The 25,102-nt window shown below is 41.1% G+C and overlaps 2 protein-coding genes across 8 annotated transcripts; one reads left to right on the plus strand and one right to left on the minus strand.

The window, feature by feature from the left end:
• Nucleotides 1–757: 757 nt before the first annotated feature.
• On the minus strand, nucleotides 758–7,154 carry GDE1 (glycerophosphodiester phosphodiesterase 1). 2 transcript variants are annotated; one of them, XM_021539804.3, is made up of 6 exons: nucleotides 6,862–7,154; nucleotides 5,488–5,663; nucleotides 3,735–3,840; nucleotides 2,964–3,056; nucleotides 2,140–2,351; nucleotides 758–1,747 (listed from the first exon to the last, which is right to left on the minus strand). In XM_021539804.3, exons 1-6 carry the CDS (start codon nucleotides 7,114–7,116, stop codon nucleotides 1,600–1,602), a joined length of 990 nt encoding a protein of 329 aa, XP_021395479.2. In that variant the 5' UTR covers nucleotides 7,117–7,154; the 3' UTR covers nucleotides 758–1,599. The 2 variants fall into 2 exon arrangements, with proteins under 2 accessions (XP_021395479.2, XP_021395480.2); XM_021539805.2 differs by having other exon boundaries at nucleotides 5,488–5,659; nucleotides 6,862–6,913.
• A 41-nt stretch (nucleotides 7,155–7,195) lies between these two features.
• On the plus strand, nucleotides 7,196–25,075 carry CCP110 (centriolar coiled-coil protein 110). 6 transcript variants are annotated; one of them, XM_021539801.3, is made up of 16 exons: nucleotides 7,196–7,320; nucleotides 7,989–8,124; nucleotides 10,098–10,254; nucleotides 11,209–11,337; nucleotides 12,303–13,947; nucleotides 14,605–14,729; nucleotides 14,869–15,052; nucleotides 15,724–15,860; nucleotides 16,186–16,302; nucleotides 16,571–16,672; nucleotides 16,953–17,069; nucleotides 17,229–17,308; nucleotides 17,872–17,934; nucleotides 18,857–18,916; nucleotides 19,499–19,581; nucleotides 22,761–25,075. In XM_021539801.3, the coding sequence occupies exons 3-16, from the start codon at nucleotides 10,108–10,110 to the stop codon at nucleotides 22,811–22,813; spliced, it is 3,042 nt and encodes a 1,013-aa protein (XP_021395476.2). In that variant the 5' UTR covers nucleotides 7,196–7,320; nucleotides 7,989–8,124; nucleotides 10,098–10,107; the 3' UTR covers nucleotides 22,814–25,075. The 6 variants fall into 6 exon arrangements, with proteins under 6 accessions (XP_021395476.2, XP_077642984.1, XP_021395474.2 ...); XM_077786858.1 differs by lacking the exon at nucleotides 7,989–8,124 and having other exon boundaries at nucleotides 7,296–7,320; XM_021539799.3 differs by lacking the exons at nucleotides 7,196–7,320; nucleotides 7,989–8,124 and adding an exon at nucleotides 9,230–9,315.
• The last annotated feature ends 27 nt before the right edge of the window (nucleotides 25,076–25,102 follow it).

Here is a 25,102-nt window from a genome sequence, read left to right on the forward strand (position 1 = left end):
TCTTTTTATTCAAGGCTACAACTTTGCCACCACCATGATAATTTTTTTGGTTTTGTTTAGCTCATTTTCTACTAGTGCCTGCTTTTTTCCTCTCTTGTTGCTCTGGGAAGAGGCATATCTTTTCATCTTGCTCATAACTTAGGCTAAAGACAACCCAGCTGCCACAGGCACAGAGAAAAAGACAGGCTTAACACACAGTGCAAGAGCAGAGGTTCAATTTTATTGTTTCCCTGCACATACAGCCGTGGAGCCTGGCTGTGGCACTGCCTGTGGACCTGGTGTTTGCACTGAGGATGGTGACTCAGCAGTGCCAGGAAATCCAGCAGCACCAACAGCTGACCTTTGGATCGAGGGCCATTTGCCCTTTGGTGGCCACGGGAGCCCTCGAGGGGCTCAGCAGTAACAGCAGAGGCCTCAGTACCCAGGAAGGGGCAGGACAGGCTCTGGACACAAACCTACACATTCTATAGGATGTGCACCAGGAGGCTGAGATGGCTGCTTCTGCGGTGCAGGGGCGTGAGTGAACAAATGGCAGAGGTTTTTGTCATCCTGACAGGGAAAAGCATCTCCTCTGTGTTTATTTCTGCCTGGACGGAGCTCAGGATACAAACAAAAAATCCATCCCTCCCCAGCAGGTCATAGCATGGATCTGTGGTATTCTAGAAGCTTGGATTTATCCTAATTAGGACAATCTACACTAATTTTTGACATTTTATAAAAATGCCCTGCCTAGCTGATAAAGAACACTTCCGATGAATTCTCAAAGACTTGTTTATTGTAACTGCAGACTCTTTGGAGTTCAAGTTAAATCTGGATTACAGTTTCCATATCCCTCTGAGTGCCCTTCAATCATGCAACCAAAGGCAAATTAAAAAGACATTTCAGCTCCATTTATTCTACTGCTTACCAGCACTCAATATATAGCTTTATCTTTAAAATAAATACATTCATGTGCTGTGTTTTGTCTTCACTAGAAGAAACAATTTCTTATCTTCCCTTGGTTCTCTTAAAAGGTCTGGAAGATAAGAAGCTACTCAAGTTTTCTTTGTTAATTCTCATAACCTTCACATCACATCACACATGGAAATTTGGCTTTTTCTTCCTCAACAGGATTCAGTACAGCCAAATTTCAACAGAGGGCAGGGAAATATACTCATCTTCTATTTTGGCACCATTGGACTGTTATTTCCAGTTTCTGTTTTAAGAACAGTAGTGTAAATGATTTTAAGGTGCTATAAATCAACCTCAAATTAGTAAACACTTGTAAAACATGCTGTTAAAATTACTAGCATCAAGTTATGATTTGAAATTTTGACACCAAAATTGCCAACACCAAAATTTAGAACCAAAATTTAAACAAAGCTAAGGAATAGCCAGAGAATTATAAAGCCACCTGCAGAGACAAGGTGGTTGGCCCAACGGGGTTGTCAAATCTGATTCCTTCACATTACAGTGATTTCCTCAGACTCTGAGGTGTGACCACAGGCAGAAGCCAAGTGCTGCTGTGCCCTTCCCAGAGCTCTCCTCAGCAGTCCATCAGCACTGTGGGTGCCCTGATGGCTGCAGGGCTGCCCCAGCAGGGCAGCGTGCTCGGGCTGCTCAGTAGTGAGGGTCGCAGTCCTCCAGCAGGCTGTCCGTCATGTAGTTGCAGTCAAGGACGCTTTCGTAGTAGCTTTTCTCTGCAAACGTGTTCACTGTCCAGGCAACCACTCCAATTCCTCTGGAAGACCAGTGCCTCACGTAGTCCCTGCAAGGAACAGAGACACCCTGAGAGGAGCCTGACACGACACAGAGTTATGGCAGACAGTGCTGAGGCTACAGCTGAGTTTCGGTCTTGCATCAGCATCACATCAAGGAATAACAGTGTGCCACGTTCTGCAACATCACCTTTTTGTGTTTTCTTACTGTAAACGGGCAAAAGCAACAAATACACTTTCTCTTTGAGACTAAATGTAGGTTCTAACAGAAGGTAAAAATTCAGATAAAAAGATAGAGGCTTAAAATCATAAAACAGCACAGAGTAAAGAAATTATCAACACTAAATGGAACATTTTGATAAGCACATACTGTGTTAACTCCACGCTATACACTAACAGAAGAGAGTATCTCCTGATATATGAGCAAACTTCCAGCACTTACTGAGAAACAAAATTTTTCTGTATGAGGAAAGCTGAAACCCCACACAATCGCCACAAGAAGCTGTGTAGGCTCCAGTCCAGAATGACATCCATCACCATGTACAGGAAATGCTTCCAGAAGGAATTGAATCGGGGTGTCCCATCGCCCAGGTGACTCAGCTGCCAGGGCCTGTGTGTCAGTGCTGTCACAACATTTCTGTCAGCTTGTCTCATCTGGAGGACCAAGGAGAAAAGACTGTAATTCATCCAAAAACCCAGCAGCATTAAATACAATTTGAGGGATTAGATACAAACTCCTAGCTTGCATTTACAACTCTACCAGAATCCTTCTGCCCTTCCCCTCCAGACTCTTTTGTAACTTTTTTAGAAAGATGTTTGTATTTTATAGGGTTTCTTCCTCCAAATCATACTGAATAAGCATCAGCTCTTAAGTTAAAGAAATTACATAGCAGTCATGCAATGTATATAATGGGGAAAAAAAAATAAACACACTTGGCAGTAAGAATGAGGATAGAGTTTTAGGAGTAATGTAAAATATAAAAGGTTTATTTAGCCGGTACTTTGCGCACAGATACCTGGCCAGACACCAACTAGAAGACCAAAGCACGTTTCTCTGCACTGCTTTCAAAAGGGAAGGAATTGCTGTAGATTCCTATTTGCATCTAATGAGTAAAGTAATAAGATTATGCATTATGCTTCATTTGTTTATAAAAGCCTTAGGCATTTGAACAGCCAAAAAGTAATCTGGAACTGGGAGGTTAATACCATAGTGAAATTCCCAGACAGGACTAAAGAAATTAAAAATAAACTTTTAGGAAACATCACCTTATAAACAACGTCTGGCATGAAAGAACAGACAATGCTGCTGTTATACAACTGTGGAAATTCCTGGTAGAGTTGTTTCAGGGCATCAACTGCCTGCAATTAGAGACACACAGAGATGTTATACACACACTCATATTTAATTTACACTGCAAAGTCATTTTACAACAATCTTAAAAACACTTCCCTGCTGTGTTGCCAGATTGAAGTAGAAAGGGAGAAGAAAAATAGCATCTTGTTTATAGCATTAACACAGAAATGGTATTTTGGTTTTTAGCAAAAGAATTTCTGTTCATTATTTACAACGAGTAGGATTCTCAGTGTTTGAAATACCCTTAAATATGTCATGGATATAATTTTTTAGTACTACCTAAGCTTAAGTTGAAGAGGAAAATTATTTATTGCTATGTTTTGCTAAACTAAAGAAAGAAATTAATTTATATAAAATGTTAGTGATGGATCATTTGCATCTGCCTTCACTAATGCAAATTATAGATCCCTTTCTGGAGGCTGAAGATGAGGTTTTGACTCCCCTCAGCACCGCAGGGAATTCCCTTTGCTCTGTTTCACAGCAGTGCTGTGAGCTGAGTGCAACACTTGCACAAGGCTTGGGCAATTTTAAGCTGCAGCTTCCCAGGACAACTCTGGGTGACACAAGCAGCAGACCTGGGCTTGCTCATGTTAAAGAAGGGACTTGGTCTGAGACCAACACAACAGCAGGTCAGAAACCCAAAGAAGGGGTGAGGGGAGGTGTCATGCTGCAGTGAGCAGTACCTGGTTTGCATGGCCTTTGACATCGAAGTAGATTGTGAGATTGTGATGCATAGACTCCACAACAGCTTCTCTCAGAGTTGGTACCTTTTCATCTTGGAACTGGCTCCTGTAGAAACAGAGAACTCCTTGGAATGCAGCCAACACACACCTGCACATACATGGGCCTGCATATTGCCACCCACACAGGGCTGATTCCAGCACAGTTTGCTGCTGCACTGGAACTGCAGCTGGGATCCAGTGCTCACAGGCCCCGTGTCTGCCCCAAAACACCAGCCCCAGTTCTTCACCTCCTTCCCCAGATCCCACAAATAAGCTTTCAGTCCCAACTGCTGCCTTCCTCCTGCTCCCACTGCACTTCCCAGCCCTAGTCAGAAATGCAGATCCTGGCAGAACAGGCAAGACAAGCTGAGGATTTAGCAGAAGCAGCTTCACCCATTGTTACACTGTGACACGAAATAACTTTCAGAAGCAGGCTAGGTGTAAAAGGAAAGAAAACGAACTTTGAAAAGCAAACTTTATTTTCTAACTCCCCTATATATACAACATATATATATATAACACAAATATATATATATTTATATATATATATATAACAAAATGACAGCAGATTAGAGGGTGAAACTACCACCTCTCTAATTACACTAGTCAAACTAACAGTTCATCAATTCTCTCTACCTACAAAGAAAAACACAAAACAATCATTATTTGCATAAACAGTGTGTGAGAAAAATCAGTTAAAACATGTAAATATCAGAAAGTGTAAGAACTTTTAAAAGGACTTTAAAACTCTCAAAAAAAACCAAAGTAACAACCCATCAATAAATCATTCCTGATGGGGTGACAGTTCATTCACTCCTGACAGTGAACAGCAGCTGTTCAGCAGTCACTGCCTGTGGAAATTCCCCCTGCATGGCCCAAGTGATCACCCTTCCAGTGAGACAGGGAAGATACTCCTTGTGCCACACACTCACAGGAGGCACCTCTGCAGCTCTGGAATTCCCTAATACAGTGTCTCAGGAGCACACACTGCGAGTTCTTCCTCTGAAATGGACTCACTTATGATACTGCAGAAGTTGCCTTGTTATCAAATTCTTTGTAATTATATATTATATACATATATTATATGTATATATTATGTTATTATATGTATGTACTATTATATTATATACATATATTATATGTATATAACATTTTTATCAAATTCTTAGTAATGTATAAAAATATTTTCCCCTGCATACCCCTAGGAAGGACCTAATCAGCCACTAGGGTCACAGTGAGGCCACCACCCAAAATCTGTCCAGCTCCTCTTTAACAGTATAAACCTGATGTATAAGATCTCCAAAACACAATCAGTCAAGAAATACATGTGAATAAAACTAATCTTAGAAGTAATTCCTCTAGACAATTCTGACATATCATGAAAATCCCAGCACCTTCAGTGTCCTGCAGTCAATTTAGGACAAGCTTATGTAGATATTGACCTGTTTCACATCAGATGCCTGTGGATTTTGTCCTTGACTGTGTTTTTTTTTAATGTGTTTCACTGTTCTTAATCTACTGATGAGTAAAGAGATATAGTTTCATATGCCTAAAAAATCAAATTAGAAGTAATTTGACTAAGTTTTAGTCAAATTTTGGACTAAGTTTTAAATTAAAAGAAAAATTTAATCAGTGACAGATCAAATCAATAATGTTGTTCATCTAGAATTATTTTCCCACTGTCAAAAGTGTAATTTCAGAACAGTTCATTTACCGTAGCCTGTGTTTCGCAGATGGATCAAGCTTCCTGATTTCCTCAAAAGTCAGGTCCTGCAGTCTCCCAGCCCCATCAGTTGTCCTTTCAACTGTGTCATCGTGCATGAGGATGGGGACACCATCTGCACTAAATTCAAGATCCAGCTCCACACCCGTTGCTCCATTCTCAGCTGCCTTAAAAAAAATTTTAAAAATCACAACAGAAGAGACAGCTTTATAGATTTGACACAGGTACAGCTATAATTAGCTTGTATTTTGGTAAAAAATAATAAAACATTAATGGACTTTTCAGTTGTCTTCATCTGCAGAAAAAAAGTAGGTTTTATCCAAGTCATTGCTGAGCATTCAAAAATCAGCTGAACCATCTAATCTATTTTACAGCTGAAATCATAATGATTCTGCCTCAGTCTTGGGATTGGAACTTTCAGGATAAAAATGCAGAAAAGAATCCTGCTCTCTCCTGATGTAATAACCCTGGAGTCCTTATGTTATTTTCTAAAAGACAAGAGAAGCAAATGTCTACACTTTAACATGCAGTCAACGCTGTTCACCACGTGTATTCCAAGCAGCAGATGGATGGCAAATCCCTGCTCCTCTCAGGAATGGCTTTATCACAGAGCAAGAAGCAGCCAGGCTGCCTTAGAACATTTCATACACCCTGTTCCTGCCCTGGATCTTTCCCAAAAGCTCTTTAGAAAAACATTTGAGTAAAGTGTTAACAACACCAATTGCTCTGAAGGACAAATGCCCTCCTGGGAAAAGGGACAAACACCGGGTACAGAGGTTGCCTCCAGGTGTCTGCTTTGTAAGGAGTGTGCAGCTTCAGAATTTATCAGGACTGAGAATCCTGTCTCACACAAAGGCAAGAGATCCTCAGAGCAGCAACGTCTCAGCCTCACAGAAACACTACATTCCAGAGACTGGTAATCACTATCTCAAATGATTCTCAGAAAGAGACTGTGAATCCTGGCTGTGCCTTGGTGCCTTGCAGATGAGGCAGCAGTAAGGCATGGCAGGGCTGCCCACAGTGAATCTGGCACCAGAATTTTCTCCTAAATGTGGATTTTCATCACAGATCTTCAAGGTTTAAAAAAACACACAACCAGTTCCTGACTTGCTGTGCACTCTCTGTGTGCTGTTGCTACATCAGGGAAATCCAGTATTTCATTACTGCTGCACGGCTGAGTTACCCATCAGCACCAAGGCTACAACAGTTCCCACAAGAGCCGGATCTGAAGTTCCCTTTGGGATGAAGGACCCCCCGCCCACCCAGCTTCCAGCAGCTCTGGAAGGACGGCCGAGTTATCCGGGCGAGGGCGGCTCGCCGCGGGAGGGGCGGATCGGCAGGCAAAGCCCCGGGGCCCGCGCTGACCTGTCGGATGGCCGCCAGCGTGTTCTCGGGCGCGTCGTGCGCGCCGCCGCGGTGCGCGATGCGGCCGGCGGCGCCGCGGGGCCGCAGCACGCGCTGCGCGCTCTGGGGCGCCGCGGGCTCCAGCGCCAAGAGCTGCAGCGCCAGGTACAGCCCGGCCGGCAGCAGGCAGGCCAGCGCCGGGCTGCGGCTCAGCGCCAGCGCCAGCACCAGCAGAGCCGTCAGCGGGCTCAGCAGGCCCTCCCCGTGGCACAGCATGGCGCGGCCGGGGCCGGGGCCGGGCCGGGGTCACGGCCGCTGTCGGGCCGGAACCGCGGCCGCCGTCTCGCCGACGGTGACGGCGGCGCCATCAGCCAATCAGCACTCGGCTGTCTGCCGCAGCAGCCAATCAGCGCCCGCAGTGTCCGCGCGGCGCCCGCCTGCCGCGCTGAGGGCGGGCCCGGGCCCCAGGCTCCTCCTCAGGTAACGCCGGGAGCGGCGTGCGGGAAGAGGCTGTGCCTGATGGACACTGAGGGGAATAGGGGCTGTGCCTGATGGACACTGAGGGGAGCGGCAGGGGCTGTGCCTTAAGGACACTGAGGGGAATAAGGGCTGTGCCTGATGGACACTGAGGGGAATAGGGGCTGTGCCTGATGGACACTGAGGGGAGCGGCAGGGGCTGTGCCTTAAGGACACTGAGGGGAATAGGGGCTGTGCCTGATGGACACTGAGAGAAACAAACAGGGGCTGTGCCTGATGGACACTGAGGGAAATAAGGACTGTGCCTGATGGAACACGGGGCACTGACGGAAACAGGGGTTGTCTGATGGAACATGGGCTCTGCGTGAAACAAAGGCTGTTCCTGATGGAACACTGAGTGAAACAAAGGCTGTTCCTGATGGAACACGGGGCTCTGAGGGAAGCGGGGTGTTCCTGATGGAACATGGTGCGGATGAAAGTGAAGGGTGCTAATGGAAGGAAAGGCAGCGCTGTCCAGGGAGTCGCAGAACACCCGTGTGGATGGAAAGTGTTGAGGGCTCTCCGCAGCTATGCCAGCTAGCTAATTAGAAACATAACATCCATAGTGATTATTTTCCAGCTGTTTGCTGGGTTTGTTATAGACAGTGTTATATATAGTGTGTTCTATGCAGCCGTGCCTGTCCGCAGGCCAGCCCGGGAGCCGTGGGAGGAGCAGGCGGTGCCTCCTGCCCGGCCAGAGGCGGCTGCTGGCCAGGGAGCGCGGCTCCGGCCACCCGACACCTGTGAACATCCGCCAAGAACCCAGAGGTGAGCAACAAGGCACGAAAACAACCGGTTAAGTGAAGGGTGGGGAACCTGAGCAGGATTAGTCTAGAAGTGGGATAGCAAAGTGAGGAACTAGCAGTTTGTGTTGATGTGACTGGGGGGTTTGACCCTCTTTGGGTATCTGTGGGAAGTATGGGAAGCAACTGACTTTCCAGTGAGGAGCTCTGTCCAACTAGAGGTAGAACAGGCACAAGACCATGTTCTGAATGGTTGTAGTTTTTTTTTTTTTTTTTTTTTTTTTTTTTTTTGGTTTAGTTTTGTTTTTTGTTTAAATTGCTGAGATGAAGATTTGTCACATAATGTCCTAGCTGGTTCTGAGCATCTCAGATACTCTGTTAGTGGCTTTGCGCTTCTGCCAGGTGTAGCTGAAGAAAAATCAGAGATATACATGCAATTGCACAACAATTAATGGGCTGTCTAATTAGATGTCTAACATACTTTTAAAACCTTTTGATAAACAATAGCATTTGTTAAGATTAAAGATGAAATTTAAAAAAATAAATCCCCTCAATGATCGCTGAAGAGGTAACAGATGATGAACTTATTTTTTGAAACTAGAATGACAGCTTTAACAGCTCTAAATGCTGGGAATTAGATGCGTCCATATATTTAAATTAATTATGCCTGGCAAACAAGTGTGGATTTCCCTTCCACCTGACCTGCCTGACAGGTGAGTGTTACCTGCTGCTGGACTGGCTAGACCGGCAGCTGGCTGCAGCCCGGGCGGGAGGGATAGGATGTCTGGTGATGCCCGCATGGATGCTGTCCTGGTGGATGCTGTCCTCGCAGAGCATGGCAACAGGTGCTCACCTTTATCTCTCTTATCTTAGCGTGCTCGCTGAAACTGATACCTGCAGCGGCACATCCACAGGGACCGCACAGCCGTGTGGTCTGTAATGGGATGAAGCAGAACAGATCACACCCGTGCTCGCAGGGGAGCTTATCTGGGGGAGCTGTGGGTGGAAATGGGAGCTGCGGGACGGCGCTGCAGCCCCTGTCACCGGGCTGGGCCGGGGCTGCCTTCGCTGTCCCGCGGTGCGAGCGCACACGGTGTCGGCGGCGCCGGGCCCCCGTGCTCTGGGGGCGGAGCGGCGGGCGGGGCGCGCCGGGCCCGTGGAGCGGCGGCCCGGCCGTTGCGCGGCGGTTGCCGGAGCTGCCGCCAGTCCCGCGCAGGTACCGAGCGTTGGACGGGCCCGGGCCCGGGGGGAGCGCCGGGGCGGGGCGGGCGTGCATCGGCCCCGGCTGGGGCGGGCTCCGTGCCCCGCAGCGGCGGGCAGGAACCGGCCGAAGCGGCGTGCCGGCGAACAAAGCCTTGTCAGGCCTTGCCCGGCGCTGCGGGGCTCGCTCCGGTGGGGACGGGCAGTGAGACATCTTTCAGGTATTTGGCCGCTTTTAAGGATACGAGGCTGCAATTTGATTTTTTTTTTTTTTTCTTTGTGATGTAAGTATTGGCGTCTGTTCATACAGACGTGGAAGCTCGCGGGAGTGAGACACGAATTCCTCTCAGCCCCCTAAACATATAAAGGCTTTTTATTTTTTTTTAATTTTTTTTTTTAATTCAATTGGGCTGCAGGTTTGTTTGGGCCGGGTTTTGGGGTTTTTGTAACAATTGATAGGATGTGTCTCGTTGTGGAAGATCTCAAAGGTTTAGTCTTTGATGGAAATTATCTATAGTAGGTACAGTTTTGTAAATCCTAATTATCACAATGCGTGCTTTCTTCTCTGTGTGCCCGTGATCATAATTTTTGCTCTTACATGCAGATTCTCCTTTAATAGGGGAAAATAAGGAAGAATTTTGCAGGCTTTGTTAATGGTAGAAAGAAGACAAACTTAATTCAGTTTTCTAACGTAGAATTTGCTTCCCAAAACGTAGAGACACAGAATTAGTGGTGTTATTGTTTTCCCCTTCAGTGTCTTGGAAGTACATGGATGAGTAATGTTATTATTCTTTGCAGGTTAGACAACATGAAGATGGAGGACTATGAAATATTCTGTAGGAAGCATCTTTCCAGAATCCAAGAAGAGGCAATAAAAGGAAAAACCTCCTTGACTGTTCAGAACAAAAATATCTCCCTCATTCAATTCTATGGAGTTCCTGTGCTTTCCCCTCTGGTAAGGCCTTGTTTTATTCCTTTTCCTCTCTGGTGTGCTAACTGTGCTATTGGCACTGGCTTTGATGTGCACATTTAATGATTCTACTGAAGATGTCTGTGTCAGCTGTCATCTGACCTGCTGCTTAGTGTATTCTAAGCATTCCTAACCTTAATTTTACAAAATAAGGGGTTAAATATACTTTTTTCCCCTTCACACTGACTACATTTCCTTTGAATTTTTTAGAAGTTATCTTCCTAAGGGGAGCACAAATGTTTTAAATAATGTTACTGCTGGGCTTCATGTAAAATCATATTGACATTTCAAATATTGAACATGTGAGTTATTTTAATGGTGTAAAAATGCGAATAAGAAATACCAAGATAGTTAAAAAGCTTTTAAGAAAAAATTTTTTGCATGTATTTGCATCTTCCTCTAATGTATTCCACAGTCTCATCAATTATGTTAAGTCATTCTGTGCTAATGCAAACAGAGCTAAGCTGAAGATTGTTAGTAGTTTCTGCAATACTTCAGCTGTCTTCCTAGTTTCAGTGATGGGAAGAAATGGAAGAGTCTCTTCCAGCAGTGTCCAAAAGTCATAATACATATATAAATTGTGGATATATTGTCACATGCTTCATTTACAAATGCATGGATATTGTAAGGGTTTTTAGAAAAAATCTCTGAATCCTGTGTCAGATTGATACCCTAGCATGTAACGTTCATAGAAAATTTTACAAATGGTGTTTTAAATTCACGTTCATTTGCACCTGTTCCAAGAAGGCATTTTGTACACATTCCCTTAAAAAATTGGTTGAGAAGAAGCTGGCATTTAACATGTGCACAAAGTCTCAGGTGTTTTCTGTTCTTCTAATTGTTTTGTTCTGTTGTTTTTCTTTTGATTTATTTCTGTAATTCCGTATTGAAATTTGCATTTATTGATCTCAACCATATTTCTTACACTCTGTTTTGCAGCTTAGCCTTGAAAAGAAAAAGGAAATACAGCAATATAAAGAGAAAGCACTGGAGCTAGAGAGCAGGAAACGGGAGTCCCGGAAAAAAGCTTTATTGAATCGTGTTGAGGAGATTGTCAAAAATGTCCAGGTAGTGTTAGTCCAAAGCTGCCTTATAGATTTAAAGAAAATCCCTGCTTATAGACATTCTGAGAAAGTGTTGGGGTTGAAGTATTCCCCAAGATAAACATGAAATGAATTGCAGCGAACTCTGCAGAACCAGCGTTTGCTACTATTTCATGCTGTGTGTCCTGATAAGTGATCATTTACTGATACTCACTGTAGTGCATGGGGCTTGCTTTTCACTGCTTCTTTTGCTATATGCAAAAGACAGAGCTCACTGCTTTTTTTTGTAAGTGTTGGAAACAACTAGGTTGTTAAACAAGTGAACAACTCCTCTGTGTTAGAGCTGCTTTATTTGCAAGCTTATAGCTTAATCATAAAATAATCTATATTGAACTTCATGATTACAGAATTAAAATTACTTTCACAACAACTTCAAATTCTGTTGTGTACTTTAAACATTTTTTTACTTAAGATTATTTTTTTTCTTTGCTGCTTTAATGATGAATTTAGTAGAGGTTTTAATTTAAAAGACTACAACATACATCTAATCAAAGAGTTATTGTATGTCTTTGGGACCCCTGTAATACAGCCTTTAGATTAAACTGTTGCTTAAACAGTTAATACTGAGTTTGTTGAGTTACCAAGGTGGCAAACAGCACTTTGTAGTTTGCATTGTTTACTGAGTGTGTGTGGCAACAGTCAGCTGGCTTGGGGTTTGACCAGCAGACAAGGAAAGTATGTTCAGTGCAAAAATAATGTAAATTTGTTTTGTTTTGTTTTGTTTTTTCCAAATGTGTCCTTTTGATAACTGAGACATAGGTCATAGGATAATTGTATGAAAATCCTTCTAAACAAATGCTGGCTGGAAGTAGCATGTAATTCTCACTTAAATAAAGTTGGTTTTTAAATTTTTTTTTAAGTTCAAGTGAAGTTTGCAGGAGTCTGAGATTTCATTGAAAATCTGTCATTTTTTACAATTTTAATTTGCAGATGAAGAAAGGATCTAGGATGAGTGATGTGAACACATCAAAGGCTGAGAGTTCTTGCCCTGATTTGGATTCAAAGCCTTTGACTTACTTCACACCTCTATCAGATATCAATTCAGCATGTACTCCTGAAAGGCAGAGTTCCATGGACCTGGAAAAGACATCAGAACTTAGACCATCAGGTACTGCAGGGCAAGTGACATCAAATGTGACAGATGTAGTTGAAGTGGCAGAAGATCATGTTTTTTCAAAGCCAAGTGAGAGTCGCTTCGTGGAAGATACGCTGTGTCCGAGGGCTGCATCTCCTGACAAGGTGTGTAACAAGCTCCCATCTCATGCTCTGCAGAAGCAGGAGGGACGAGTGGGGTCACCATCAGATGAGGATGTCCAAGATCCATGTGTAATGAGTCTTCAGAACCTGATAAAGAAGTCTAGGGAGTACATAGAGAAAGAGCAGAGCAAGCGTACCTCAAAAAGCAATTCAAAGAGGAGTACGAGTGAAAGTCATTCGGATAAAGAAAATGATGGTGTTAAAACAACTGACTCTGTGAAAGAGAGGGCAAAGCTTACAGGCAGGAGTAGCACTGCTCAGATGCTTGATAAACCCAGTCTTAATAGATCAAATACCCTTCTCCATGGTGCCTCTACTCATACAAATAGCACAAGTACGTCCACTTTATCCAGTTTTTCTAAAGTAGACATACCTGTGAGAGTTGGAACACCCCCTTTGGTGGATTCTGATTCAGATGAGGACTTGAAAAAGAATTCTATGTTGGAGCGTGACAGTAGCATTGTCAGGAGCCTCACAGGCTCTTATGCCAAATTGCCAAGCCCAGAGCCAAGCATGAGCCCTAAAATGCACCGACGGCGCCCAAGACCTTTATCCATGGGACACATCATTATAAACAACCCTGTGAATGCTTACGAGTTAAGTCCTAAAGGCAAGGGTAGAACAATGGATTTAATCATGCAAGATATTGCAGATAAGAACAATGTGTCTGAATCGGTGCCAAAGTTTATGGTGGACTTCACTGCGGTCTGCCCTGGCAGAGTTCCTGGTGTCAGCAGGAGTTCTTCAGGCCCTTGTGATGGCTTGGGGGTTGGCAAACCAAAGCGCCATTCCTTCGGGCTCTTTGAAAGCAGAGGAGCAGTGTCGGCTGTGGTGGGAGGACCGGTGCTGATGGACAGCAGAGTGCCATATAAAACAGAGAGCAGTACTGGGATGGCACCTCCAAAAGTGAATGAGCCCTTTGCCATCAGTCAGTCTGCAGTGACACAGAAGATCCTGGCTGTGAATGAAATGAAACCAGCTACTTTGGCAGAAAACACTAAATGTAACTCTCCAATGGAACTCAATAAATCTTATGATGTGGAAAATCCATCTCCACTACTAATGCAGAGCAAGAATGTGCAACAGCAGCTGGATAATACGCCAAATGTTTCCTCAGCAAATGAGCAGTTCCCAGAAAATTTTGAAAAGGTAAAACGTAGACTTGATTTAGACACTGACTACTGCCAAAAAGAAAACAGTTCCTGTGTTCTTGGAGCTGGAATGGAAGGACAAGAGAAGCAGTGGTTGCAAGAACAGAAATATCCTGTGGGATCAGTTTACATTACCAAGAATGCAGTCCTTGAAAATATGGCAAAAGGTAAAATATTTCCTGTGCTTAAGGGTTGCTTTTCAGTTTATAAATATTTTAGAAAATCCCCAGTGGTTATTAGTTATAGGTGTTTCTTTTCAGAATCCTCATTTCTCTAATTTAATTTGAATCCACAAATACTGATTTCTCTTTTCAGTCTAGAAGCTGGAATTTAGTTTTACTAAGACAATTGTCTTATGCCACAAGGTCAAAATATGACTGCTAAAAGAAAAGATAGATAGCCCATGTAAATTAAAAGAAAACCATATAGATATTTTCTTCAAATTCAAGGCTATGTTATGTCTACATGTGTCTCTACTAAATGAGGCTGAAGTGGCATAAATAATGTTAATTCACTCCAGCAAGTGTAACAATTCTTAGAGCTGGATTTTCCATGTCCCTATTTTAATATAGGCTTTTGGTGTTACTGCTGTTCCATCCACAAGTTTAGTTCACAAATATGCACGTGCAAATATTTTGAAGGACTAGTAAATGATGGGGTTCTGTGCAATACATAATGGGTACTTGATATCAAGGAAACGTGATATCAAAGGCATCTTTTTTACTTTTTACTGATGATGTAAATTACCTCTGATAAAGGCTAGATGTCTCTGGCAAAGATCATAGAGTATTTAATATTTGATTCTTTTTTGCATATTTTCTCAGAAGATATTTTAAAAACTAATGAGCTGGCCTTTGAAGAAGTGAAAAAGAGACTTGAAAAACATCATGCACAACAATTGTCAATTCTTATAGCTGAACAAGAGAGAGAACAGGAGGAATTGAAGAAGGTAAGGTCAACAGGAAAAATTCTAAGCAAAGGTTTTGTATTATATGGAAGTTTGTCAGGAAGCAATTGAGTTTGAGTGTATATTCTGTTACTTCGCAGGGTTAGAAAAATAGTCTCATGATTGAATCTTCCTTTTGTAGGAACTGGAAGAGCAAAAAAGGAATTCAAAAGGAGAGAAGGTTACTACGACGGAAATAGAAATTTCCAAAGTGAATATTAACAGCAGGATGGAGTTGGAATGGAGGAAAAAAAGTGAAAGTGGCTTGCTGGAAAGTGTGCAGTCTCAGCTGGAGACAGTCCATAACACAAACTCCACCAGCATTGGTAAAACAGGGAGAGAAGAATATAGATTAAGTGTTGTGATATAATTTGTTCTACAGTGCTTGACTGTATCAGCTGTCCCACTGTGTGGATAAGTGCAGTGTTCGTGCCCTAGGGCTTCTCAGGGTACACAGAGGGTTGCTGCCCTCAGCTGGGGGCAGTATTTGTGAAACAAAGTCTGCTGTATCTTTGTGTCACTAGCATTTAGCACAGGTTCAGCCATCCTTGAACAGTTCCATGTACTGCATTTGTTATGTAACTATTTTAGGGCACATCCAAGGAAAACAAGCTAAGAATAGCCTCCTTTGAGCAAGGATGAGGATGTGGATTTGTGTCATGTCCCAGAAGGATTATCCTTGTGCCATGTAGCTGCACAGCACCGGGCCAGGTGGTCACATTTGTGTGGAGGTTTTGAGGGGCTCTGCAAGGGGTTTCCAACTGCAGGCTGATGGAACACCTCTCACCTGTTCCAGAACATTGTGAGAGGTGTTCTGTTCTGTCTTTTGTTTAGCAAATTTTGCATGGAAATCAATCAGAAATATTCAGCTTGCTTCTTGCCTATAATTGACCTTGTAGACAAAGCTGTGACCCTCGAGCTGAGCGTATCCATAGATGTAGGCATTACTTCATGGGCAGAAGGGTGTGTTGAACTGTGTGTTCTGCTTTCCGTGCAGGTTTTGCTCACACAACACCCAACACCTTTTCTTCAACAAGTGAAACTTCATTCTATCTCTGGGGACCATCAGGTAGTGGAGTTATAAAGACCTCAGTATGCAGGCCAAGCAATAGGATCAAAACTAGGTGGATTCAGGTAAGGGAAAAGACAGATTTATTTTTATCTTAAAAGGTCCTCATGTTTTTGTAAGGCACCGGTAACAGAAAATTTTAGTATCTGTTCCTGTGTCAACTTTGATTGCGTAAGAGAGCTGTGTAGGTTATTTTTCTTATTCCTATATGCAAAATAATCATAGCAATATATTGCTTCTGCTAAATTATAGTGGGTACTTTGAGCCCAGTCAAAGCTTTATCAACAGCTTTTTTCTTACTTGGAGACTTATGTCACTTCATGGATGTTATTTGATAAATAATTCATAATTCTTGCTTTTTTATAAAACGTTCTGAATTTTTTTTTTAAGGTTTTCAGTCCAGAGATACAGACAAAGTTTGACAAGATCACAGCATTGGCAAAGGGATTTCTCACTCGTAGACTTCTACAGACAGAAAAACTGAAACATCTTAAGCAAACTGTAAAAGTAAGATAATCTTTTTTTTTTTTTTTTTTGTAATAGGCAGCTTCTCCTGTTTATTTTTGTTCTGCCTTCCATTGACAGATGCAATCCTGCATTTTCTGTTCTTGGAAGATTTTGGGGCTGCACATGAACATGTTTGGGTGTTGCATTGCTTAGTGTAACAAGGTCCAAGTCAACCAAAGAATCTGTTGCTGTGTGTACTGTTTGTAATGATTATTTTGTTATGAAGGGTTGTGCCTGGTGCTTACTCTTATTTTCCCATCTTTCCCAGGATACTCTGGAGTTCATAAAAAATTTTCAGTCTGAAGTCCCATTGAAAGGAGGAAGCGTGTCAGCACAAGATGCATCCCTTCATGAAAGAGTAATGGCTCAGGTGACACAATTCAAAGCTTTTTTTTTGTCTTTCCTAGCTATTCTGCTTTTTGTAACATAACTACATTAAACCTTGAGAGTGGTTTTGTTTAGAGTAAAACGTTTAAAGAAGAGAAGATTCAATCTTTTTTCTTGATACAAAATTATTTTATTTCAAAAAATGGTTTTCAAAATTATGAAGCGTTTTGTTTAGTTTGAAAGCAAAAAGAGCTTGATGTTTAAAACCATGGGCATGTAAACTTGATTGAGTATTTAATGAACATTTTAACGATTCTTTCCAGCTGCGAGCTGCTCTGTATGACATCCATGACATCTTTTTCACAATGGCTGCATCGGAGAGAATGAATATTCTGCGTCACGATCGTGAAGTTCGTAAAGAGAAGATGCTCAGGCAAATGGTGTGTTATCTTACAGGGAATGTAAACTGTTTCAGGACTTTGAGTACTGAGTAATTTTGCTTTTAAGAGATTCTTTCTCACCATGTATAATGTTTCTTAAATCTAAATTTTTGATTATGCTTTTGTAGGCAACTTTCTTCTGTATGCTCTTTTTTTTAGGATAAAGTAAAGAGCCCAAGAGAGCGAGTGAAACTTTCAACAGCTACACAGAAATCTCTGGACAGGAAAAAGTGCATGAAGTATGTGCAGCTCTCCCTTGGGTGGGGAGGGTAGGTGGAAGGGGTGCAAGAGAAGGAGTAGGAGGCATAGGAAATGAGGAGAAGTTTATGGAATAACAATTTCTTTGCAAATTGCCATCTCTGCTAGGAAGAATGAGGTTTATGGCATCTTGCCAATTGTATTTTGCTCTTAAATTTTAAGGTCTTCTTATTGGTAAGGAGAAAAATGTTTGTTCTAAGTTTTGCATTTACACTATAATGCAGTGGTGGGATGCTTAGTTTATGGTTGATTTTGCAAATGGTAAAAAGTGATTTTTATTGATCTAAAGAGCCTAGCAATAGAGACACTTAATGAAGTATCTGTGGAAAAGTGTTTCTGGGAAATGGTAGCAGGCTTTATCTTGCAATAGGGTGGACACTTGTTACAATTGCTTCTGAGTAAAGAAATGGTAATTTGTAGGACTGCTCTGGCAGTATTACAGGTTCATATAATTTCTCTTGTAGGCTTTCTCTGAGTTTTTCTGTTCAAGACCCAGAGGATGAGTTGCTAATTGAAATATGTTTCAATACTTTTGTTTCTCCAGGGCTTCAGAAATGGGAATACCAAGTAAAAAAATAATCATAAAACAAAAAACTCCTCAAAATCGGTAGGTGATGGTTACTTGTATTAAAATGCTTTTAGGAAACTGTGTTACAGTAATGGATCCTGTGATGTGTACTGTTGGTTTGCCATTGATCAGATCAATTCCTGCTACTATTGTAATGAAAATTAATGAAATCTGATTTATCATGGCCTGAGAAAAGGATTTATTAGCTCATTATAAGTTAGGAAAATACGTTTTCTTCAGAGTCAGTTCTGAAATTTTATCTTCAGAAGTTATTTATTTATGGTTTTAAATCTTGGTGCTCAGCTTTAAGGTTTTTCTCTGAGATACACTATTAAACTTCAGTTTGGCACTACTACTTTTCCTAATACCCTTTACTTTGCAGTGGAATTATTGATAATGCTTATCTTTAGAAAGCTGTCAGAAAAGTAGTGGCTTTCTAGTGTGAGGAAAATTTTGTTCCTTGACTGTGAGATTGCTCAGATCACAGAAGTTACAGTGTTCAGCACGTGTTGTTCAGGCAGATTACAGCTGCTCTCTTATGAGAGCATGAGTCTGCATGTTTATCTCCTATTAGAAGTCAGATACCTGGCATCTCTCAAAACCAGTTTTTATCCCAGGTTTACCCAAAAGCTTTGAAGACATTCTATCTACTCATACATTTCAGCCTTCAAGGACTACTGTGAGCAATTCAGCCCTTTTTCCTGTGTGTTCTCATCAATGACTTGGAACCCAAGGCACTGTTGAGGGACATCTGCCTGCATGCTTTGTTTTATATAGTGGAAGAAGTAATCCCATTGTGGACTTTTAATTCCAGTCAGTTTGCCTACATGTCATTTGCATTACAAAACCTGTTAGCCTTTCTGAAATTTGTTATGTGAAAGATGATGCATAATTTGGTATTTCTTTAGAGACTTTTATTTTTAAAGGGAAAAAGCACTAATAAAAGTTTGTGTTTTAACAGCATACTTCAACCAAACCAAGGACAGAATGCTCCAGTTCATAGACTGCTTTGCAGACAAGGGTAAGAGCACAGCATGTTTCTAGCCTGAAGATGAAACTAATCTCAAAGTGCAAGTGATTGAGGAATAATGTTTGCACATAACATATACATAATGTGTATACATAACAGTACAACTGTTGTTCAGAGTAAAAATAATTACTTCTCTCAGTATTTTGAGAGAGTGAGGAAGCTTTGTTTTACTTTATACTACAGAAAAATGTTGTTGTCATCCTCTTGTGTATTGTCTTCATTTACACTGTTCCAACATTTCTATTTGTAACATTCATTCCATGAAGCTTTGCTTCCATTTAATGAAATACTGTATTTTTATATGTAGACTGTAATGCCATGGTATCTAAGCTAAATCAGTTTCTCGACTATAGAGTTTTTCAATCTGTTCATGGGGAGATGTTTTCCTGCTTAATGTATCTATGTAAGCCATAATAATATCAATAGGAACTGTACTGGTGCTCAGGAAGAGGTTCTGTGGGATATTGCAAAAAATGATTTCATGCCAAACACATTTTGATAGCGTCTATATTTTTGTATACTGCCTTTCAAGTTTGTTGCAAATGACTTATTAACTGTTTTATATTTAATTAGAACCCCTAAGACCTCATTGAATGGGGTTGAGCAAAATAGAAGGAAGGCCTCAGGGAGCAGAGTGCTTAACAAGGCTGTTTCAGGTGTGTAGAAAATTGGTGCTTGGATCTGATACTAAATAAGTTACTAGTATCTAGAAAAAGTAAATTGGCAATATATTGTTTTCCTTTCCTTGTGCACCTGCTTTGCTATGCCTTAAGTCTAACCTATCTCTTCAAACAAATCTGCGCTGGTAACCGAACCATCCACTTTTAAATTCTATAAACATAGTATATAGAATGTGCTGCACAGCTCATTTGCTTTCACTCACCAGATGCCCAGTCATAAAAAACATTGCCAGATACATTCACTGGAACTGTTGAGAAATTGCTAGTAGTCAAAATAGACTTGGATTAGAACCTTCATGTAATTTGATTCTTAGTTCTGTGCAAACATCTTCAGCATGGAGTGTATTGAAAGGACAGGAAGGACAGTTTCCGTCTCCTCAGAGGGTGTTCACTCATCATACAGTCCTAAAATTTTATTTATATATATATTCCTGTAGCATCTTACAGCATGTTTAAGTCGCAATGACCCAAGCTTAAAAATGGAGTATTTGTCTGCTACCATACAGCGATTACTGATTGGTTACATTTTATATGAAAGGATTGATAACAGTGCTGAACCTCTAATAAATCACTATGAATAGTCTTACACAATTTCTATTTTTTAAATTAGATTTAAAATTTCTTAAGTGATAAACCTAGATTTATCAAAAGGTAAAGTGGTTGATAGGCTTTAAAACTATTTAAGACGGGAATTACACTTTGTTCTCAAAGGAGAGTTCCACAAGTCAAGTATAAAATTCGGGAATTTTGGGGCTTAATTAGGGAAATGTTGCTTTCTTGGAATTTCAGGCAGATGTGGTAACCAGTTTTATGCTGGTTAGTTCTGGTTGCTCAGTGTAACCTCATGTAGAGCTTGGACATCACACATGTTCCTGTGGTGCAATGCCAACACCTCTGTGTGCTCCTTGAGAAATAGGTTAGACTTCTTGTACTAAATGAATAGAAATGCATTCTGAAGTTATTACATGGGCATGAAAGAAACAATCTGCATAATTTTGCAATAATGAAAGAACTTAAATATATTTAAATAGAATATGGCTTCCTTTATATATGTATGAAATGTGAATAGTGAAGTCTGGCAGTATGTTAAATAGGGTGTTGATTTAATCTCTTTTCTTTGTTCATTCCTGACTACCAATTAAATTGTGCTTATTAGAGGGACAAAAAGGGAAGGAGGGCTAGTAAGATACAGTTATTATAAATACATTCAACTTCAATAGGAGACAAACCCTCAGAAGAAAATAACATACTTGTCCAGCATTTTTTTCTTTTGTTCTCCTGATTGTTGTTCTAAATTTTATATGCAAAGTGTGTTGCAACTGTAATACTGCTCAGACGGATTGTTCTTTTTCTGGCAAGAAGACATTTTCTTTAGGAATCAAGTGGCAATCCTAAACTTAGTTTTCGTTGGTTTTTACTCATTCAATCCAAAGTTCTGTGCTTAAGAGAAAAGTACAGACTCATAAATCAGTGGTTTTTTTTAAATTCAAGTAGTTTAATTCAGGCTGAGATGTTCCATGAATAGCCTGCAAGTGGGGCCAGGCAGGGCATTTAATGAGGTCTGATTGTGTTAGACAGAAGGTGGTTGAGATCAGGTTGCTCCTATTCATCTTCTGCCCAGTTTCCTTTTGTGTGGAAAGGAAATAGAGGGCAGGAGGCACGCAGAACATCTGGGTAGTGGCAGCTCTTGGCCAAGCCAAGGGCACAGGCTGCCCATGTGAGGTGGTGGGGGCTGTGAAGTGTGTTGGCTTTCAGGCCAGTCCTTCAGGAAGCCTCAGACCTGCTGTGTGTGAGTATCAGGTCTGTCCTTTGTCCCAGGAGAGAGGCCTCATGTGATTGTCCCTTGCCACTGGAAAAGGATGAGTGATAATTGTTTTCAGAGCTGTCACTGATTTTACTCAAATTTGCCTTCTGCAGTTCCTTAGTCTAGACTGCTGTGGGATTTTTGCACACTCATATGCTATCACTGTAATACCCTTTAGTTGTGTGACATTTTTATATAACTTGGAGGACACTTGAGGTGAGTCAAGGGGTAGTGTTAATCACTAAAAAAGGGCTGTGTCTGTCAGCCTGGTTGTCTGTCCTACGAGATCCCAGGTATCTGAAGAGCACAGCACGGGGGAGGGCAGGGCCAGTGAGAATGTCTTTTGTGTAGTGGGAGCCTGCTGAGATGAGAGGGCTCTGGGCATTCCCAAAGCTGCTTTGGCCTCTGCTGATCATAGCCCCGGGACACCTGTAAGTAACCACTGCAGCTCTGACCAAGAGTAACCAAAGAGCCCAGAAAGGACTGGCATTTCCTTTGTCACTTCATTTACTGCCTGGTAGTCATTTCTCTTCCATGGCTGTCTCCCATTCCACTGCTCTGCACCCTGTGATGTGGTTTCACTGCTTTGTGTAAATGTTTGCTCACTCTGCTGCACTTTCTTGATAACTGCTTGAACCTAAAGAATGCTGAGTTGTGCTACCTCTTAGCAGCCTGCAGTGCTGAACCCTCATTACTGGAAGATACTTGTGCTATGCATAGTGTAATATGGATTTCTTAATACATGTATGTATGTACTTGTTCCCTCTGGAAAGACTTATTTATTTGTTCATTTATTACATTTTTTTTCTTAAGCATCCTTCCCTTTTTAAGGGCTCTGCCTGATGATTTTCATACTGCTCCTCTAATTCTGGTTGTCTTATTGACTTATGGGAATCTCTTGTTTTAATTAATCTGACAAAAGGAAGGAGTTATGTTAAGTATTCAACTTGTATAATATTTTTTAATTGATAATTTGTTTAAAAGTAATACATGGCATAGTTAACCTTAATCAGCCATTTCATCTATCTTGGTTATGCAATAGTTCTTTTAAAAATTTGTAAATTGTGGTTGTAGTTGTTTTAGAATAGCAGAAAAGAAGACAGAATAGTTATCAAGTAAGGCAATGCTATAAAATGTCATTACTTTTAAACCTATAGGTAGTTTTCATAAGGCTTTTGGGGTGTACCATTATGAAAACTGTAGTTTTAAAAGTAGTCACTTGAATGCATATTACTGCTTTAAAAAAAAAAAAAAACTGTCCTGGTTTTTTTCAGCTATATTTGTTGGATAATCTTGTTTCAAAACCCATGATTATTAATTGTAACGTGGTAATGTTTCTACTTATTTTTAGGAGCATATGCAGGAAAAACCCAAAGAAAGAAGCCAAATGTTGTGATAATTTAAGAAGACAACATTCACTGGGATAAAATGGCTGTGTTTTAATGACTTTGTCAGCACTGATTTTTAATATTACATCTTCTTTACATAGATGTATATTTAGACATCATAAACCTACTTTGTCATTTTCAGATGACGCATAAACACAATCATATTGAAGCTGCTTTGAAGCTCTAATGCTTGTGGGAAAATTGCATGTTAGAACTTGTGTACAGGCTAGTATTAATATATAAAAGATTCATAATCTTGTTTATTTAAAGACTAGCACGGGGCAACATGAAGGTAATTTGTGACTTTTCCACACTTCCTAATTCTAGTGTCTGACATAGGTTTTTTGCATTACCTAAATTGCAGTTTTTGTGAGTGTCACCATAAGTAAGTCATGGGTATATATTTAGTTTTATACCATAAAGTTAAAGCAGCTCAATGTGAACGAAAACCCCAAACTTAATTTAAACAAAAGTAAGCTTTCAAGTCAGTGAATTTGTCAGAAACTGTTCTGAATGTACTTTTCTGTAGGAATGAGATCATCTCAATTGCAGTACTAAAGGCCTTGTACCAAATGTTTTGCATTTCTGCTGAGCTGTACAGATGTGGTCCAAATTCACTGCTGAGCTGATGGACATACTTACACTGATCAAACCAAAAATGTGCATTTATATGTGTGGTAGATCAAACCACTCTACTGAAAGAGCCCTGGGTTTTTATTGCCCTGCTGTCTACTCCATTTTCTTATGGAAACAACATCTGTCCAAGATGGAGATGTGTGTGTTCTACAAAATGTGTGTTCTACAAAAACTTCAGAAGGTAAGGTTTTAACTGTTTTACCATTTCAGACTGAAATTGTTATTTCAGTCCGTAATAGTAATTCAGATACATTATATTTAATTGTGACCGTGGCAGTTTTTCTGAGCAGTTTATCTTCTGCTGTGTGATCTAACAAGTCCTTGTACTGAAGTCATGATTTCTGCAGGTCAGGAATCCCTACCAAATCCCAACACTTTCATATTTATGAATATCTGACATTAAAAGATCATGGTCATATTCTACCTTAGTCTTCCAACTGATGGATATTATCCATCAATTTGAGGAGAGCATCATTCTCCACCTTCTTTTAATGAACTTGAGACATATTAACAAAGTTGTGTAGAGAAAAGCTCAGCTGTGTAATCTTTGCAGTAGAGAATTGACTGCCAGAATGTAAATTAGGTTATATTTTGTTACTTTCCCAGTGTCAATATAATACAACACACTAAACTTTGGAGGCTTTGTAATATGTTGACAGGAATGTAAGAGAAGAAAGACAAACTGCAAATGTAATTGTGGTAAATAGCATGAAAGAGGAGCATTAATTATAGGATGAGGACAGTTATGTCAGGGGCAGTGGTGAGTGGATTGGCTTGACTGTGGCACCAGCCTGTGGCTTTTACCTGCCACCAAGTCTGTCCTCCGCAGCTCGTGCTGCTGTTCAGAGCAGGTGTGTTATTCCAGGCACTAAGGTACCCAAACTGCATGCTTGCAAAGTGGCAAAAGCACTGCCCCAGCACCTTGAGGAATGGCACTGCTCGGTTTGTTTGAAAGCCGGGGGCCAGGGGCTCCCCTGATGGTGTAAACAGAAGAGTTTACAGCAGTGGAAGACCAGCCTCCATACAAATGCTGTGCTGCTTTAGCATCGCAGCTGTGGTACGGAAAATGCCCGAGGCAAGTTTCCTGCTCACCCGGTGGGCAACAAAGCTGTGTTTTAGTTCCCAGCTTTCCTCAGGAGTGGAAAACATCTCAAGAGGGGAAGAATTTACAGTGACAAGAGTAACCTGTATCACAGATGACAGAAGGTGCTGTTGATACAGCACCACTGAAGATTGATGCTTTTAATGGATGTTTTATGTGCTGTATTTATTATTAGCATAGGCAATATGTTGATGCACAGATAGGTTTAGTGTGTTAGTAGAAATTAATGTTTCCCTTCTCTTAGGGTTTCACATCTAAACCTCTTGTTCTTCAAGCATGTTTCCAGTGTGTAATAAAGCATTATAGCACAAGGGTCTTTTTTTTTTTTTTTTTTTTTTAACTTTCATGAGGCCTTTCTCTTGTCAAGTGCCAGAATTTGGTTTTGTACTTGCTGTTTTGTATTTATACATATTTATCTCTTTATTTTGTGTGGAACTGTGACACCATTACAGAAGTCTATTTATTTTTGTACTTTGTTTCACTTTGACGAGTCTCGCCTTTTTCTGACCGCATTGTGCGCAATAAACTCTGTCCCTCGAAGCAGCGGCGTTGCTGTGCTGTCGCGGG

Source organism: Lonchura striata, chromosome 16 (genome assembly GCF_046129695.1).
Source record: "Lonchura striata isolate bLonStr1 chromosome 16, bLonStr1.mat, whole genome shotgun sequence".
Taxonomy (NCBI): domain Eukaryota; kingdom Metazoa; phylum Chordata; class Aves; order Passeriformes; family Estrildidae; genus Lonchura; species Lonchura striata.